The 19,711-nt window shown below is 40.4% G+C and overlaps 1 protein-coding gene across 1 annotated transcript in view; it reads left to right on the forward strand.

The window, feature by feature from the left end:
- Positions 1-1,133: 1,133 nt before the first annotated feature.
- Cat (catalase) overlaps positions 1,134-19,711 on the forward strand; it is a 34,717-nt gene continuing 16,139 nt past the window's right edge. The window contains exons 1-8 of the mRNA XM_020182796.2: positions 1,134-1,294; positions 10,947-11,118; positions 12,455-12,565; positions 13,711-13,841; positions 14,476-14,580; positions 15,448-15,573; positions 18,117-18,308; positions 19,106-19,258. Coding sequence (XP_020038385.2) covers positions 1,229-1,294; positions 10,947-11,118; positions 12,455-12,565; positions 13,711-13,841; positions 14,476-14,580; positions 15,448-15,573; positions 18,117-18,308; positions 19,106-19,258 — 1,056 coding nt within the window. The 5' untranslated portion in view covers positions 1,134-1,228. The remainder of the gene's footprint in view (positions 1,295-10,946; positions 11,119-12,454; positions 12,566-13,710; positions 13,842-14,475; positions 14,581-15,447; positions 15,574-18,116; positions 18,309-19,105; positions 19,259-19,711) is intronic.

Consider the following 19,711-nt stretch of genomic DNA (forward strand, 5'->3'; position numbering starts at 1 on the left):
ATGGACTTTATAGTCTCGCAGCAGTAAGAATGGGGTGAGTAGCAGAAGACAGCAAATAAATCACACAGCTAACAACATCTTTACAATTGTGCTAGGTGCCGTATAGGAAAAGTATAGGTGATAAAACCAATTTGTGGTCTGTTTTCCCAACGAACTTCAAAAGTTAAACTTTGGCTACTAAGATTCTTAGTGTCACACTTCTGTAAAATCAAGAACATCTCAAATTTTCATGATGATATATCCACCTATTATATGTAATTCTACTGAAAAAAAAAACAACCCAAAAAACAGAGGTAAAAGCTGAGAACTTTTAATTTGAAGTTGATGATTTATTTACATGTATCAAGGTATTTAAAGATAAAATCCTAGCACCCAAGTGAGAGAAAACATTCAATCCTCTTGGTTAAAATGGCAAACTAGCTAGTAACTTACTAACTGTGACAAATATTATTAAAATTTTTATTTTCCAACATAGATTCTTACTTGTTTGGGAGAAGATGTGGGGGAAGCATGTATCACTGCAGTATTTTTCAGGGCTAAGTTTTCTTTATTACTGTGTTACATCGCAATAGTTAAAAGAATTTTTTTATTAGTTATATGAATCACTGCAGTTTTTAAAGAAGCCAGTTTGACATAATGGACAGGCGTTCACTACATTTTTGCAATTAGATGCCTATCTAAGTTATTCTTCTCTGGCAGAAGAGGAAACCCACACCTATGTGTGGCGAGACAAAGTTTCAGAGTGTTTTGATATTAAATAATTAATATAGTAGATAAGTGATAATCCATGAAAAAGAGTTAAGTAAGTATTCATTCCATCCTTCGGTAACAAACAATACTTATATTAGGGTGTGACACAATGTAACTTTGCACAGAGGAACTTAACCCAGGACTTCTGACTCTAAGAGCTGAAGTTGCAGTCTCTCCACTTCGTGTGTCACCGCGATCCGTCCTTTTCGACCCCTCCCCATTCTCTCCCCATCCTTGACCCCGCCTCCAGCTAGGAGCCCCCGCTTCTCGCCTCACGGGGCTTCCAATCCCATCCCTCCAAGCTCTCCAGCGGCCAATCAGGAGGCGGCCTTACAGAGGGCGGGCAGTGGGCGGGGCTGATTGGCGGAGCCTGAAGTCCTCTACTTCAGCCGCCGGGCTGTGGACGCGATCGTCTGCCGAGGGTGGAGACGCGCGAGTCGAGGCCGCCTGCCAGCTTGTGCAACGCCAGTCGGACATCATGGCGGACAGCCGGGACCCAGCCAGCGACCAGATGAAGCTGTGGAAGGAGGAGCGGGGCTCGCAGGTACACCCGTGCTCTCCCAGCTCGCTACTCCCGGAACTGCGCAGAAAGAGGGGGCGTCGGCAACTAACGGCCCCAGCTCCCGGCTTCCCTGCGGCCGTTTCCCCCGGGGCTGCGCCATCGATTGTGGGCGCGGGGGCAGCCGTTCTGTGCAGGTGGACTGCTACTTTCGGGGAGCAGGGGTGCGGGTTCTGGGGCGTGGGGAGCAGACCCGCAGCGGATTTGTCGTTGGCTCTGAATTTTGCACCTGTGCCAGCTGGGACAGAGGTCACAGCTTGAGTGCAGAATGAAGCCACATGGGGAAAGAGACAGCTGCAGCTGCAAAAAAGGAAGTGGCAGGGAGTGGGAGCAGGTCTAGATTAACCTTCCTGAAATATACCTACATGCTCTCACGTTTGTTCGGCACTAGGGACCGTGTCTTATTATCTTCATGTCCGCAGCAGCATCCACAGTGACATATGTAGTATGCGCAACATTAAAAGACCAAATAAAAGAATTGTTACATCCATTATTTCACTTGCACTTACAAACATCAGCCCTGGTATTTCAGAGCTGGCCCTGACATTAGGCCAGCTAATTGTTGTGTAGATTCGCAGAATTCTTTGAGTGCCTGCTTTGTGTGGGACACGGTGCGTGGCCAAGGTGTACAAATTCCAGTGAGGCAAGGACCACGCCCTTGAGGAGGTTCCGAAACAAGACACATAAACACATCTCACCGCCTAGTGCTAATACAAGCTGCCTGTTAGTGTAGAGGGAGTGACTGGCTGCAAGGCCTCCCAGAGCTGGTGCCATCCGAACAAAAGAATCTTTAAAGATGAGGAGATTTCAGCCCAGTGGTGGTGGGGAAAGACGTTCCGGCCTGTGCCCAGGGGTGCAGCATCTCAAAGGGTATCTTTGAGAGGGTTGGATTAGGTGAGTGTGCACCTGGTTGGCGTGTTCTTTTGGCAGAGTGGACAAGAGGGTCATGCCCGCTTCCCATTGCTGCTGGTTAACATGGCAGAGAGAGGACCACAGCCATGCTTTCTCCTAGGTGCCGGCCTAGTGCTGTCTCAAAACCGTTCTAATATGCATAGTGTGGAGGTTGGATTGTCTAGTGCTCATGGATTAGGTTAATGGTGCTCTGTTTGTGAGAAGACTTCCATTCCCCTCTAACCTCTTGCTCCGTTCTTTGGTATAGACCACTAGGAAGGTTCGATTTTTCATGATTTCTTGGAGAACTAGAGAGAATTAGAGTCTTTATCAAGAGCATGCAGCTAGCTGGTTGCAGAGTCAAGATTAGAACTGAGCGTGAACCTGTTGCATACCCAGTGGTTGCTAAATCTTCTTCACACTGAAGTTTTCCTGAATACTTGGTGAATTGGGGAAAAGATGGACAATGTAGTGAGATTTTTATAAAACACAACATATTCATTTTTAAAGGACTCCCCTTTATTTTGAGACTAGTTTGCATCTTCCTTGTTTGGGAGAATAATTAACTGTGGTTGAATCATTAAGTCCTTGCTCTTGACTTCTGGACACAGTTGTCCATGTAAGAAACAGATGGCCCACAGCGCATGTCTGTACTTGGGGGACTCAGCTGAAATACTATCTCCTCTGGCCATGACATTTCTGCATTGTGTATGTCATCCTGATTGGCAGTTACGTAGAAGTTTTGGTTCTCAGTTTTTGCTAAGTTTATTTCTTGGAGGTGACTCCTTTATTCTCCAAAAGGAATTTTGCATATGCCACATAGCCTGTATAGTTTTCCAACACTTTATTATGAAAAATTTTAAATAACAAAAAAAAGTTGAGAGGATTGTACAGTGTCTGCCCATACAGCTACCATTTAGTGTCTGCAATTCACATTTTGCTATTTATCTTTTTAACAGGTTGTTCCACCTGTCCATAATCTATTGATTTTTTAAGTGCATCTCAGAGTGGGTTGAAGACTTCAGTATACTTGACCCTTAAACACCAAGCAGCAAATTAATAGAGTCCAAAATATGTTCATGCTTTTAAGGTGGTATTCACATGCAGGGAAATACATGAATGTTAAGTGTACTATTCCACAAGATTTAATAAGTATCTATACCAGTGAATCCCAAACCCTTATCGAGATGTAGAAGATGATCATTGCCCTGGAAAGTTCTCTCATGTTGTTTCCTGGCCATTATCAGCAGATCCCTACAATGTTGCCCCAGGAAACATGGTTTGAATGTTTTCTAACCATTGATTTATATACTGTTTTGTATAAGGCTTCTTTCATTCAGCAAGAAACGTTTTAAGTCACTCATGTTGTGGCATGTATGTAGTCTGTTCTTTCTATGCTGAGTTATATGACATACCACTATTTGCTACACACCTGGGCTATTTCCAGTTTTGGGTTATTATGAATGAAGTTTATTTGAAAATTCTCATACTAGTCATTTTGTACACTCATGCTTTTATTTTTCTTAGAAAATGCCTCACTGGGTGTGGTAGCCTGTGGTCCTAGCACTTGGAAGATGGGGGCAGGAGGATTGTGAGTGCCAGGCCAGCCTGGGCCATCTGGTGACACCCTGTCTCAAAAGCAAAACCCAAAGTAAACAAGCAGGAAATGCCAAGGAGTTGATTTACTGGGCCACAGGGTAGGTGAATGTATTAGGAGAAACTCCCCAGCCCTTTTCCACAGTGGTTGGACCATTTTACACTTCCACCTACAGTGCATGAGAGTCATTACACTGGTTAATTTTAGTCATCACAGTGGTTATGAGATCATCCTTTCCTGTGGTTTTCATGTGCACTTCTCTGAAGACAAATGATGCTGAGTATATGACCACTGGCATTGGCTCCTTTGTGCTATTTGTTAGCAAGTCTTTTGTCCTTTTAGAGGTTAGATTATCATTTTAGTGTTGGTTCATAGCTCATATTTTAAGTTAAATCATGTGTGACTAAGTGCTGTAATAATAGGTTCCACTATGAGTGATGATGTAGACATAATTAGAAATTTATTTCGCTATTACATTGGTGGCTCAAAGTGGTTTGGGGGTGGTAGCGGTGTTGATCCTCACAGTTATTGAGGTCAACACATGGCTTTTACCTGAGGCATCACTGGTCAGTGACAGTATATTAAATGCATGGAAGAGGGGGTTTGGGAGGCTTAGGGGTAAGGGTCACTTCCAGTCACATTCTCTCAGCTAAAACTATGTCACAGATCACCGGTAACTGTAAGGGGGTCTAGAAAATGTAGTCATCTCCATGCCTAAGACAGTGTATTCCGTACTTAGTGAAAAATCTATCCAACTAGTTTTTGTGATGTGGCGATGGCTAATAGACATCAAGAATGTGTTCTTTTTACTTCCTGACATTAAGATGTCCTTTGTTTTGCTCTTTCACTGGACTGTGAGTACTTTAAATTTTGCAACTATAGAAGGGCACTCTGCTGTCTCCTCCCTTAAGAACCAGATGCTGACTGCCAAGCTGGGTGGTTCAGCCCTTGGAACCACAGTGGCAGCCAGTATGCAAGCAATTTATTGGGTGTCTCCTTGTGGACAGGTGTTGCTGCTGATGAGTGAATTGGGAGCTTTGGAAACTTTACTAATTGAGCATTGAATCAAGTGTGTTCATAGACTTGACTTGGATCCACCTAAAAATCTTTTTCTCTTTTCTTCTCAAAATACCTTGGCAGGAGGGAGGCAGTTCTCCAGTATCCCCACTCACTTTGAATGGAGCAACCTGTTTAAGATGCTCTTCTTTGGGAGATGTAGGTCAAATAAGTAGCCTCTGACCCCTGTGATCACATTGGAGAATCTGAACGTTGAAAGCCTGACCCTGTCACACAGTTCCCTTACTACCAGGGAGAGGTTGAGTCTTAGCCTGTCCATCCTGTTAGGGAGTTGCCTATAGGAAGGTTTATATTTTTGAGGGTAACCTAATAATAAGTGTGCTGATGATATACTGCTAACATTGTAGATGGAGAAGGATGGAGAGGGAGTGACCGTGTGTCACATGTTTTCATTTCTTGTGGGAGTAACTAGAAGTGGAAATGCTAAGTCATAATGTGTCAGTAGGACAGATACTATGAGAGATGGAGTCTTTCAATGCTCTAATTTCTACTTCTTAGTAATATCTAGATCATTACATAAATCTCCAGGTAAGAAAGGAGAAACTAGTTGCAAAATGTAAAATAAGCAAATATTAATTTATATTTATTTTCTCATTTTTGTTCTTAATTTCCTAAGGACTATGACTACAAAGAGTAAAGGAATCTTTTTAATTTGTGGGTCAGCTATCCTTCATTTTTTTGGAGACTATCTCTTCAAACTTTTCCCTGTATTCCTTGCCTTTTTTGAAAGATTGAAGGACTAGGCCATTGCTTATTGCTACCAGACTTACCTACTTAAGACAGTTTTAAGACAGAAAAACCTCTTTTGCAAGAGCTATTATTTTGTATATTTTAAAGGGTTTATTTGCTATAGGATTATTTTAAGTGTTTCTAGTTATTGAAAACCAGTAGCAATGTTTTAGCTGTTTCTGGCTGGAAACATTGAAACAGTGAAGTGAATGCCTTGGCAATTCACTAAAGCACTAGCAACTGTTGTATCATGTTTACTCTTGTACAAATAAAATGACAGGGCTGGAGAAAGGAACATTTCTCATTGGATGAGGGAGTAGCTGTATTCAGGCAGGCTGAGTTTAGAGGCTCAGCTCTGTGAGTGTGGAGTTGGAAGTTAATCATTTTCCTTGAAAAAACAACTATTATTTTTCTGTAATTAAAGTGGTTTCCCTTCCTGGGGCTCCTTGGAATCACTTAAAAAATTTTTTTGTGTGGTACTGGGGTTTGGACTCAGGGTCTTGTATTTGCTAGGCAGGTGCTGTATGACTTCAGCCACTCTGCCAGCCCCTTTTGTGATGGTTATTTTAAAACAAAAATTTTTTTGAGGTGTGGTTTTGCTTTATGCCTGGGCCAGCCTGGACTGTGATCCTCCTATTTGTGCTTCCCAGTCATTGCTTGGGATGGGCTCTTGTGAAATGTTTGCCCTGACTGGCCTTCAACTGCAATCCTCCCAATTTCTACCTCCCAAGTACCTAGGATTACAGGCTTGAATTACTTTTAATTTTCTTCTGCATTTTGTTCTCCCTAGCAGTCAGACACCAAGAACAGGCAATTCTTTGCTTGCCTGTTACTTCACTGTTCTGCTTTGTACTGTGCCTGAGGCCTGGGAAAGCTGTCAGAATCAAAATGGAGTTGCTTGTGCTAAACCTTGACAACAGCAAAACTGATAATAAAGCTGAGAGGTGATGGAGTCTCAGGCTTCTGTGCCTGATAGCAAGAGTCTGTTAGAACTGCCACTTTTCCCAAAGGCCACTACAGCCTTACACACAAAATAATTCTGCGAGGACATCTGTCTATAACTGTCTGCTTAACCTTGGATGGGTTCCATCCTTCCTCTTGATCCTTGAACACCCTTGTTATTAATTCTTTGGCCAGAGATAATTGTTGCAAAATAATTTATGTAATCCTCCTCATTTTGCCTTTAGAAGTTTTTCTTTCCCTGGCCCCTTTGCAAACACCCATGGTTTCCATGATGCATGCTCAGTGTCGCAATGCACCTTGCTTATTCTCTATAAATGTGAATATTCATTAGCTCCCCCTCTCTCTGTATTTAGGTCGACAGGCCATAGAGGCTGCACACCCAGTAGCAGTTAGCAAACTATAGAGATGGCTTTCCCTACACTTTGTTTCCTTCCAACAGTTACTTACCATTTATGTTCTTCATCAAGGGCTGGTGGAGTGGCTCAAGCGGTAGAGAGCCTGCCTAACAAGCATGAGGCCCTGAATTCAAACCCCAGTGCTACCACAAAAAAAACATTATGTTCTTCATCAAGAAGATAGTTTTTTTTTCTTCCTCTTCTTAGATTTCACTTTTTCTATGATATATTTTATTCAACATTTTGTCAAATACCATATTTATTGAGTGCTTTAATATCTTAGGTAGTACCTTATTTATTGAGTACTTTACTTACTGAGTACCTTAGGTAGATTGTATAGGATAACATAGGCAATGAACAAAATAAAATATAAAGTTCATTTTTTGCCTATTGAGTTTAGGATATCCAATTCACATTGACTTGTAACCAAGACACTTGTTGCCTTAATCAGGATGAAGTCAATTTACATTGTATAATCTCAGAGAAAAAGTCTTATGGCCCAGAAAGAATAATTTTTTCCTTCCCTTCCCTTCCCTTCCCTTCCCTTCCCTTCCCTTCCCCTTCCCCTTCCCCTTCCCCTTCCCCTTCCCCTTCCCCTTCCCCTTCCCCTTCCCCTTCCCCTTCCCCTTCCCCTTCCCCTTCCCCTTCCCCTTCTTCTTTCCATTCCTCTTTCCCTTTCTCTTTCCCTTTCCTCCCTTTCTTTTTTTAAAGAACAAATATCCAGTTACTCTGAAGAAAAGAGTGATCCCTGGGCTGGAGGTACCTGCCTAACAAGCATGAGGCCCTGAGCTTAAAACCCAGTTCCACAAAAAAAAAAAAAAAAAAAAAAGAAAGAAAGAAAGAAAAGAGCAACCATGCCCAGATTGCTATCCCCCAGAAGATCTCCTCACAAGGCTGGCTAGCCCTTGCCTGGTGTCTGGAGGCTGGATTTTAGGACTCTCACCACCTTGACAGCTATGTTAAGCTGTGCCAAAAATGTAGTGTATGCTGAACGCCTGCTGTCCTTCTGGGGCAGAGCAGGGGGTGGCTTAGGAGGGATCTGAGTGGATATCATGAACAACGAGCAGCCAGGAAGATGTCCACATGTGAACATCTGTGTTCCAGAGACAGCCCTTGCAATTGTCCAGCAACAGAGAAGTTTTTCTTATCTTTAAGAAATTCTAGTTCTAAAGTGATCTTTCACTGAATTAAAAAACAACCAAATAAACAAGAATTTAAAGCTACTGATTCATCCTTTGTGTAGTTACCTAAGTTCTCTCAGTAATGTCACCCATTAAATTGAATTAATAACATTTCTCTCACAAGGTTATTGGGAGGCTTAAGTGAGATATCTTGTGTAGTCCATTCTCTGGCCCCACCCATTCAGATTATTTAATAAACCTTCATTGCATGATGATATTATTATTATTATTATTAGCAGTGCTGGGGATTGAAGCCAAGACCTCTGCTCTAACACTGAGCTATGCCTTCCTTCATTGCATTATTTTCATCTCAACAAATACACTGCATTCTGCTCCCACCTGCTAACAAATACTGCACCTTTTAGTTTAGATTAGTTCCTTTTATCAGTGTCCTAAACATCCCCTAAGTCAGGGGATCTTTTCCCTGCCAGTGTTTGCCCACTGGCCTCTTTTCTATACTCCTGACTGCTGAAGCTTTTCCTGCCACCCTTGTTCTGAAGGTAAATTCCCTGTCTATGAGCTTGTGTGAGGGAAATTGCTATCATTTAGCAATTGATCTATTTAAGTGGGGAAGTGGAAGAGATTCTGAATGCTTCATTGTAACAGAGAAGCCCAGGTTTCATTTCTTCACAGGACGATGTCAGAAAGGAGCAGTAATAGCATAATTGCAGCATTCCCATTCTAGGCTTCCATGTTTTGCTGTCATCAGGAAGGACCATCCATGCTGTAATATTTTATTCACTCATCCAGCTTACCTGCATCTGCCTCCTTTGAGCATGGCTTTTATTCTTGACCATATCACCCTGACTCTGTAATCAGGATATATATATATAGATATATCAGGAAGTTATATCTATATCTATATATCTATATATATCTATATATCTATATCTATATGTATCTATCTATAGATGAAGATACATATATATCTTCCTTTAATGCTCACTTATGTAGTGAAAAGGGCATCTGAAGGATGGGCAGGCTTATTTTGCTCCAATTAATTTATTATTTATTATTTTAATTTTGAATCATCCCACAGCTGTAGGTCAGTGGTTCCCAATTCCGGCTTCACTTTGGAATCATTCAGGAACTTGAGAATATCCTGGACCTCCCCCAAACTGCTTATATCAGAATTTTCCAGAGTGATGACCCAAGCATCAGGTGCTTTAAGAAGCTGTTGAGTGATTGCAGTGTTTAGCCAAGGTTAAAAACCAAGGCTTTAGATTTCAACTAAAGAGGGAGTTGTAGTTGTGTAGTTTCACTCTTTATTTTTCTGATTTACTTTCTACTTTAAATGAAAACTAAAGCCATACAAGGTCACGTGTATTAGCAACATGAGTATCTTCAAAAGAAAGAGGTGTGGTCAGGTGGTAACTGCTGACTGGACCCTTAAACTTTTTGACAGCTTGGAAAGGTCTGCTGCTAGATGGGCACAGGGACATGGGTGGTGGGGTGTGAGTCTGGAGGGAAGAGTGCACATTTGTCATGATTGCTAGAAAAATCTAAAATGCTTTGAGCTTCTGCCGTCAGGTCACTCTTTCATGGCCTGGAAAGTGGTGGTATGTACATGCTAAGCAAGTGGCTATACTTTGCCTATATTTAAGCTCTTTTAATTCACATCTTAATCCTGGGAGGTAGTTCTGCCTTTAATCTTACTCTTTATCTTAATATGCAGGCCAGGTATGCATGGGGACTAAAAATTACACATCCACTCCAGGTGTGGGCAATGCTAGGTGCTCTTCTGGGTAGGCAAAGCTGCACTATTGACTTTTTATCAGTTGACCCTGTTGGGTTGTTCTCGCAAGAGAACCAAAGTGACTTTGCTTCATCCCTATGTCTCCTGATTTCCTAGTGACCAGGGGACACTGAGAGGCAGTTGTCTGTGGTCAAAAACACTATGGAGGGGGTGAATATGAAAAACTATGTGGTATACATATATGAAAATGTCATAATGAAACTCATTATTTTGTACAATTACTAAACACCAATAAGATGTTAAAAAATGCCATTGACCATGGAATACAATGAAGCTAGGGGCTGCCCAGTGTCACATGGGGCTTGAAGAGCATTGTTGCCACCCACGACGAGGGGCAGCTGAGAGGTTTCTGATGTAATTGAAATTGGAGAATTGGCTGGATTAAAACTAGTTTTTTATTAATAAAATTACATGTTCCACTCCAGAGATATTCAGCATTTTTAGAACATTAATACTGTAATCCACCTTTCCAGAAACAAGTTACTTTTAGTGATAATAAAAGACATTGACTTTTGCTTTAATTGAAAACAGATATTCTCCATAGTTGGCATATACTGCTTGAGAGAAATAAATGTGCTGTCCAGGAAGTGCTTGCAAGCTTCCACAGTGTGACAAGTGGAGACTCTGAGTAAAGCACCAGCCAGCGTAGCTTCTCTGGAGACCCATCTTCTCATGGTTAATTTGGACATTCACTGTTAAGTACACATGACCATTTTGGGGGGCAAGTTTCCCTGTCTAGGGGTTCATGTGTGGAGCCTGGTACAGGAGAGCAAGCACTGAGCCAATTGGTAGGCTACTTACATATCTCTGCTCCTCAGAGCAAGTGTCTGAGCAGATTAGGGTTGAGGTTTGTTAGGGATTCTGGGAGCTGACTGTAAATTTCAGGCAACAGCATATCTTATAGTATTTCAGCACTTTGGGCACAGAAAAATTAAGAAGAGGTAGAGCAGAAGGTGTTACCTTGCAAAGTGATACCCTGTGACAGTGTAAGTTAAAGGTTTGATGCTACTGATTCTCTCATGTTTCTTTTCCTTTTGTGTTCCCGTAGAAGCCTGATGTCCTGACCACTGGAAGCGGTAACCCAGTAGGAGACAAACTTAACCTTATGACTGCAGGGCCCCGTGGGCCCCTTCTAGTTCAGGATGTGGTTTTCACTGATGAAATGGCACACTTTGACAGGGAGAGAATTCCTGAGAGAGTCGTGCATGCTAAAGGAGCAGGTGAGAGCTTTGTTCTTTTTTTTAATAGATCGTTTCATAACATCCAAGTCAAAATTATTTCCCAAAACACTGGAAGACCTTTAATGGAAATGCCGAATATCTGTTTTTGGGAGAAAGTACAAATGTCTATCAACAGGGGAACTAGTAACTAAGTAACAGTTATTTTCTTGGGTTGAACATTAAATATAAAATAGTTTTTAAAACAGTAATTTTCCAGTCAGGCATGGTGGTGCACATCTATAATCCCAGCACTCAGAAAATAGAAGTAGGAGGACCAGGAGTTTAAGATCAGCCCAGGCTACATAGCAAGACCCTGTCTCAAAGAAACCCCAAAGGCTGGAGTTGTAACTCAGTGGTAGAGTGCTTGCTTAGCAGGCACAGAGCCCTGGGTTTGATGCCCAGCACAACCTCTCTCTCTCTCTCTCTCTCTCTCTCTCTCTCTCTCTGTGTATGTGTAAAATAAATAAAAATAGCCTTCCATTTCTTCTATCATGCAGTTGATCGAAGGAATAAAAGTACAGTCATACAGATACACAAGCGTACACTGTAACTGCAACCAGGTTTAAACCATGCAGAATGGGAGCATAGTTGTGTTGGAATGGTGGGTTTGTGATGATTTTTCCTTCCCTTTTGTTAAAAACTGTGTAACTTTTGATCTTGCTTTTATGATGAAAACAAAAGATGGTAATGGTGTTTAAAAGAAAGCTAAAAAATCAAGAGGAAAAAGAGCTCTCCAGAAAGCAATGAAAGGTGTTTTTCAGAAAGAAGTTCTGCTTCTTGAACTTCCTAATTTCATCTCTTCTCCCTAGATAAGAGGTCGTCCCTGTATCCAGAGTATATAATAAACTCTCTTAATGCCATAATCAGATAACAGTCAAGACATTTAAAATGCACAGATTTGAATAAACAATTTCAAAGAAAATAAAAGGATGACAAATATGAAAAAAAGATTTCTTTTCATCTTTTTCATGTGTCTTTCCATCATGACTGATATGCTATTCAGTTTGTTCTTTAGCATTTTGTATTCTTTACATTTTCTTCTCTCCTCCTTATTCTCTTTCTCTCTTAGGCCCTGCCTGTACTTCAAGACCGTCTAAGGTCTTGTGTCCTTGGGTCAACCTCGACCAAGGTCAGCTATGTGGTACTCAATGGGCACTGAATGATAATTGGGTTTTGCATTTTATTCTTATTTTGTATTTGCCTATCCTTCCCACATCATATTGGATCACAGAAACCCAATGCTAAACTCTGTTTCTTCTGTCACTAGGTGCCTTTTGAGGGCCTGATGAGCTGAGTGATGGTCTCATAGTGAGGATTTCTGTGTCTTTCCCATTAGGTGCCTTTGGCTACTTTGAGGTCACACATGACATCACCAAATACTCCAAGGCGAAGGTGTTTGAGCACATTGGAAAGAGGACTCCTATTGCAGTTCGATTCTCCACTGTTGGTAAGTGGATCTAGTTGCATGACTGGTACTGCTTAATTCATCCTGCACCTTATTTGGGGGCACTTAAAACTTAATTTCAAGAAAAACTCATTAAGAAACAGGAAACAAACTGTTCTCCAAATTTCAGCGGGTTCTACCACAGAAAAAGTATTTGGAGACTTATAGGAAGTTACTTAAGTTTGTTGATGTCTTAGGAAATCACGGGGCTACCTCTGCAATTCTGTGACATTTAGAAATAGCTTTCCCCAAGTGGTTACTTCAATGGGAAGCAGGGAGTGTCGATCTTATTCAATAACCATGATAGTAGCTGCCCTTTACTGAGAATTAAGTATGCCAATCATGGTTAGGTGCTTTACAGACGTTGATCTGCGTATCTGCTTTGCAAGGTGATATTATTTTACTTCAGAAAGGTTAAGTGGTTTTTTTCATATTGCAGAGCTAGTAAGTATTTAGATTTATCATACTATATCTCAGCATATCACAGCACCTAATTAAGTTTCTATGTTAGACTCTGTGCTTTTAAAAAATATTATGTAATGCAAAAACAAATGAAATTAAGAATAAACCTGTATTTTAACTAATCTTTTTAATATTAAGCCTCACATTTTATATAACTCATTGTTTTAGTAGTTCACTCCCTTAATCTTTTTTTTTTTTTTTTTTTTGCTGTGCTGGGGCTTGAACTCAGGACCTATACCCTGAGCCACTCCACTAGCCCTTTTTATGTTAGGTATTTTTGAGATAGGATCTTGGGAACTATTTGTCCCGGCTGGCTTTGAACTGTGATCTTCCTGATCTCTGCCTCCTGAGTAGCTAGGATTATAGGAGTGTCATCGGCACTGGAACTACCTTAATCTTAATAATCATTCTCTTCCCTTAATTTAATTACCTGTTTAAACAAAATTATCTTATACTAAATGAATAATCTTTTCAGCTGCCATTATATATACTCAGTTATTACTCTCAATTAATTCTTTTGTAGACTGAATTAACTGGTTGATTATAGAAAAATACCCCAGGCATTTAATTACCTAATTTACTTCTATGGATAGGAAACCATAGATCCTAACATTTCTTTATAACTTTTGACTACTTGGATGCAAAGTACTTTGGTTTGTCTTCATTTTCTTATTCATATCTTCTAGCTGGAGAATCAGGCTCAGCTGACACAGTTCGTGACCCTCGTGGGTTTGCCGTGAAATTTTACACAGAAGATGGCAACTGGGATCTTGTTGGGAACAACACCCCCATTTTCTTCATCAGGGATGCCATGTTGGTAGGTGATAGAGTATTTTGTATTCTGCAAGTGTTGATTTAAGTTGACATCAAATACTCTGTGTAGATTGGCATTTGAGGACAGGCCCTGGGAAAAGTAGAAGAGAATTTGAGTTATCTGGATTGCCTTTTTAAGTATATTTTTCTGAATTTAGTGTGTTTTATAAGATCAGATAATAATTATGATTTATCTTAGATTTGGCATTCCATTGACTTGATGGAAATAGTCCAGTTTTCCTTGCAGAGCGTTGAAGATTAGTCAAAAGAGGGGCTTTGCCCTAGAGACGAATAGAAGATCTTCCTACATGTGCTGTGCTCCTGGGTCAGCAGGATGTGTGTGTGTATGTTTGTGCATGTGTACGTGTGTGCGTGCATGTGTGTGTGTGTGTGTGTGTGTTTATTTTTTCTTTAAAGGGAGACTTTAGCTTTGAATATATTTGAAGAACTTTAGGGTATCTTAGGTACTAGTTGTGTATGCTGAGTACATTTCATTTTAGGGTTCAGCAGTTTAAAATTCTAGGATTGTATTATTTAGGATTGTAATCCATAAAGGAACAATAGGCAATGCATTATGTAAGACACTAACTTCTATAAACTTAGTTTTTAGATTTCTCTCTCTCTTTTTTCTTGTTTAGTTTCCGTCCTTTATTCATAGCCAAAAGAGAAATCCTCAAACACACCTGAAGGATCCTGACATGGTCTGGGACTTCTGGAGCCTACGCCCTGAATCTTTGCATCAGGTAGGAACACTTTCTTTTTTCATATCACCTGGGATATGATTGTTTATTTGGCCTCAGAATGTGTTCTGGATGTTTTATTTGAATTGTTTTCTGACTCTCTCTCTCTCTCTCTTTTTCTCTATTGGCTGAACTAAGGGTTGAAATCAGGGCTTCTCACTTGCGAGACAGGTGCTCTGCTACTGAGTCATTTGGTCAGCCTGGCTTCTGGCTTTCTTTTCAAAATGTTTCCCCTTTTTTCAGTACTGGGGATTGAACTTGGGGCCTTGCACTTGCTAGGCAGGTGCTCTACCATATGAGCACTCCACCAGCCCTCCTCAGATTTCTTGATTATGAAGAGTTTTATAATGATTGATTTTGTTATCATTGATCGTCCATAGATGATAATGCTAGATAGCTGGAAACATAAGTTGGTAGTTAGCAATATCAAAGATTAAAGTCTCTTGGTGAGGCTCAAGTGGTAGAGCACCTGCTTTGCAAGCATGAAGCCCTAAGTTCAAATTCTAGTAGAAGGAGTAAAGTCTGAGGTAAAGCTATGTATTAGGGAAATAAGGGGAAAGTAGCACAAAGCTAGTATGCTAGTAAGGTAAATTTTGCACAATGAGTTAGGCTAGTTTTCATGTTTGTTTTAGTTTTCCTTCGTAGAATTTTGAGCTATGACATTAATGATTTTTATATCATCATGCTTTAAAATTCTTCTGTTTGTTATTTTCCATAGGTGAAATAATAAAGGTAACTCTTCCCAGGGGAAATGGGCTGGAATGTTCCATGTCAGTAAGGGATCTTCTGGAAGCTCAGGAATGTCTTAAAAAATCTAGGATTCTCTGACTTAAACCGAAAGATTTTAGGCTATATATTTCTGTTCCTTAGGTTTCTTTCTTGTTCAGCGATCGGGGGATTCCAGATGGACATCGGCACATGAATGGATATGGATCACATACTTTCAAGCTGATTAATGCAAATGGAGAGGCAGTTTATTGCAAGTTCCATTATAAGGTACACATTGCCTTTGGGGCAGAGGGTACAAGGCTTCTACTGCCCACCTCTCCTTACTTCTCCTGAAGGATTGAGCAGAGATTAAGGGTTCTCCCACCTTTTCCTTGCCTCCACCCTCAAGGATGTAAAGTATTGACCAGCACCATGAGTATTTTGTTGGCTACTGACCCAGTGGATAAGTTCAAAATAGTCTGTCTTTAGTTCTTTACATGTGGCCAGAGGTAAAGGCAAATTGCTACCATGTCTTGATAGGATATCAACATTTATTACAATAAGCAATACTACCAGTGGACTCCAGAGGGTTAGTGATATTTCCAAAGAACGCCAGAGGTTAGCCACAAATAGAAGCTAAATACTACTGCTAAAATAAGCAGAAGGAAGTGGGCTCATCACATATGTAGTCTTCTTCTTAATGACACCCAGAAGCCCTGTTTTCTTCTATCGTGTCTAAGTCTTTAGTCAAATTATGTTGGTATATCAAACGAGAAAGCTATCACCTGTCTTTATATTTATGTCTTAGAATGATTTTAGAAACAGTTGACCCTTTAGTTTATAATTACTAGAAGGAATTGTGTAGTCTCTTGCGCAATATAAATGACTGTATATGGGACAACCAACCTAGTTTGGAGCTTTGGAGTTAGGCCAGCCTAAACTCAGATCTTCACTTTTGTGTATGACTGTGAAAAGTTCTCTGAGCTCCAGTCTTTTCACTGTGAAGTTGGGATTATACTACTAGCAGTCCTGGAAAGATTGGATTGTTATGGCTCCATTTGACCATAAACAGGCCAAACAGGCTGCCTGAGATGTGCACAAATGCATCAGTCTGCGTTACCCTGACCTAAGATTACTATTTTCTGAATCCAAGGGATTCAGTCAAAATCACAAAAGTGTTATAATATTGTCTCTTAATTTAATTTGTTAGCTCTTTGGGTGATCTACAGATGGTGACCTTCATTTCTTAATCCTGAAGGTGGCTTCCCTTCTGGTCCAAAGCAGGAAATGTTCAAAGCTCATCACTGACTTCCGTGGTAGAAACGGATCAGCATTCCAGAGTTGATTTTGCTAAGGAAATCTCTTCATGACACTTGGCTTCTGGGTTTTTTTCCAAATAAGGCACATATGGTCAGGCTTTTGAGGAGCACTATGATTTGATAATAGGAGCACTTGTGAAAGTGACATTATGTCTTTCGTTTTATTGATTTGTTTAGAGAGTCACAATACTAGTGTTACCTGCTCATAGAGAACTGGTTCAGAGCTCTGTGTTGATGTTCTTTTAGTTCTTATGAACTGCTTAAAAACAAAAGGAAAAGTATAGGGGTGGAGGGATACCAGGTGAGCACAATTTCAGTAACTTATTTGAGCAGTTATAAAATGGGGATTAAAAAATTAGTCTCAGCATTCCTGGGGTACATCCAAAGCAAATGAAATCATCATGTCAAAGGGACTTCTGCCTCCATGAACACACAATAAACACATTATAGAATCACTACTCACAACAGCAAGAATTAGAGCAACCTCAGTGTCCATCCTACTGAAGAAAGGGTTGAGAATACGTGGTACATATACCCAACAGGTATTGTTTAGCCATAAAAAAGAAAGAAGCCCTGTCATTTATGTCAACATGGACAAAATGGGAGATCTCTGTGTTAAGAGAAATAAACCAGGCACAGAAAGACAAATGATTTCATGTGGAATACGAAAAGGCTGACTTCATTAGAAGTTGAGAATAAAATAGTGCTTACCAGAGGCTGGGGAGAGTAAAAGGCAAGGAGGGATGGGGGAAAGTTGGCCAGTAGGTACTAAGTTATAGTTAGATAGGAGGAGAAAGGAGTTCAGCTATGCTATGTGGCACAGTAGGTGGCTATAGAAAAAAAAAACAGCTAGAAGAAAGGATTTTGATATTTGAAAACCCTTCAATTTTACCAATCTCTTGCATATTAAAATAAGTATTTGATTTTTTTCTGATTCAAAAGATAACCTGAGTATAAAATTTCAAATAATAGAGGATACATAAAGGGAAAGAGAAGACTGATTTTTAAATATAAATTGTGTGGATAGAATTCCATTGACTTTTTTTTTTTTGCAGTATTTTTTTTTTTTTAATATTTTTAAAAATATTTTTTATTTCTTTTATTCATATGTGCATACAATGTTTGGGTCATTTTTCCCCGCTTCACCCCGCTCAGTTCTGGGGTTTGAACTCAGAGTCTTTACCTTGAGCCACTCCACCAGCCCTGCTTTTGTGAAGGATTTTTTCAAAATAGGGTATTGTGAACTATTTGCCTAGGCTGGCTTTGATCTCTGCCTCCTGCGTAGCTTGGATTACAGGTGTGAGCCACCAGCACCCAGCTCTTTCCCTTGACATTTAAGAGAATTGGGATAAACAAATTGAATTTTTTGTTAGTTAATTCATTAGCATCAGACTTGAACACTGGAAGTAATGTAAAGAAAGTCCAGTCATAATCCCTCGATGAATTACTTGTTAAATTTTTGATAACCTGGCCAACCAGTTTCAGTTTGAGCTTCTTTCTTTCATTCTGTAGACTGACCAGGGCATCAAAAACCTCTCTGTTGAAGACGCAGCAAGACTTTCCCACGAAGATCCTGACTATGGCCTCCGGGATCTTTTCAATGCCATTGCCAAAGGCAACTACCCCTCCTGGACGTTATACATCCAGGTCATGACATTTAAACAGGCAGAAAACTTCCAGTTTAACCCATTTGATCTCACCAAGGTAAGTCAGAAGCAATTATATTGTTTTTAAAGATTCTTCTTACCTAGCTAAAAAAAAATCCCTGTCAAGCATTCACAGTGATAGGGTCATGGTAGACAAGTGGTGGTAGCTTTCCAGGTCTTTTAGTTTTTGAGTGAATGTTCACCAGCATCTCATATCCATTTTCTGTTCAGGAAGCTCATTGGATTCAAATAGGTGGCAGGGAACAAATTTTCTTTCTTTTTGTTTGTTTTGGTGGTATTGGAACTTGAACTCAGGACCTCACACTTGCTAGGCAGGTGCTCTACAACCTGAGCCAAACCCCAGCCCTGTTTTCTTTAGTTCTTTTTTCAGGTAGCGTTGCAGTGTTTTTTAACCAGGTTGGCCTGGATCCCTATCCTCCTACTTATGCCTCCTGCCCTGCTGGGATAATAGGCTCACACCACCACGTCCAGCTTTTTTGTTGAGATGTAGGTTCTTGATAACTTTTTGCCCAGGCTGGTCTTGAACCTTGATTCTTCACATCTCCACCTCCCAAATAGCTGGGATTTCAGGCATGTACCACTCTGTCCAACCTTCAGGGAATGAATTTTGAAAAGGTGATGTACTTTTGTCCTAGGTAAGTGTCAATATTTACCATTTACTGTTGTGCAAGGTTTAACTAATGCAGTCAGCTAGAGTTCTTAACTTGTTTTATTTGGGTTAAAATTTATTATTTTTGCTGGCTCGACTACATGTGAAAGTTGGTATTGCTTATGGGAATCTTTTATGCCCCTTAGCTGGTTGTCTGGTAATTGTGAATATGGCATTATTTTCAGGTTTGGCCTCACAAGGACTACCCTCTTATCCCAGTTGGCAAACTGGTCTTAAACCGAAATCCAGTTAATTACTTTGCTGAGGTTGAACAGATGGCATTTGACCCAAGCAACATGCCACCTGGCATTGAGCCCAGCCCTGACAAAATGCTTCAGGTAAGTCTGATGTGTTGTAGTGCAGGCATCCATGTGCCTGTAAACACACACACACACACACACACACACACACACACACACACACACACACACTCTCTCTCTCTCTCTCTCTCTCTCTCTGTGAAATTTCCCATGATTTTTAACTGGAACATTTACTTGAACTTTAACCTGGATGCATAGTTGCTTGTGGGACTCAGTGGGGTGAAGCACCATTAGGTGGGGATTCCTTGAGTAAAGCAGTTAGTTATAAAGCAAATTCCATAGTAAAGTCCCTCTATATGTGAAGACATGAATATTTAACCTCTTACCGTCAAAAAATGATACATTTGAAATGCCTTAGGTATTCGTAGAGTGCTGTTTGTTTGCTCTGTAACTGACAGGAGGGAATATCGTTAATTGATTATAGCACTTTGATCAACATATTTTATCTAGTTTTTATTCTATGGTGATGCT

The sequence above is a fragment of the Castor canadensis genome, chromosome 1, assembly GCF_047511655.1.
Source record: "Castor canadensis chromosome 1, mCasCan1.hap1v2, whole genome shotgun sequence".
Classification (NCBI taxonomy): Eukaryota; Metazoa; Chordata; class Mammalia; order Rodentia; family Castoridae; genus Castor; species Castor canadensis.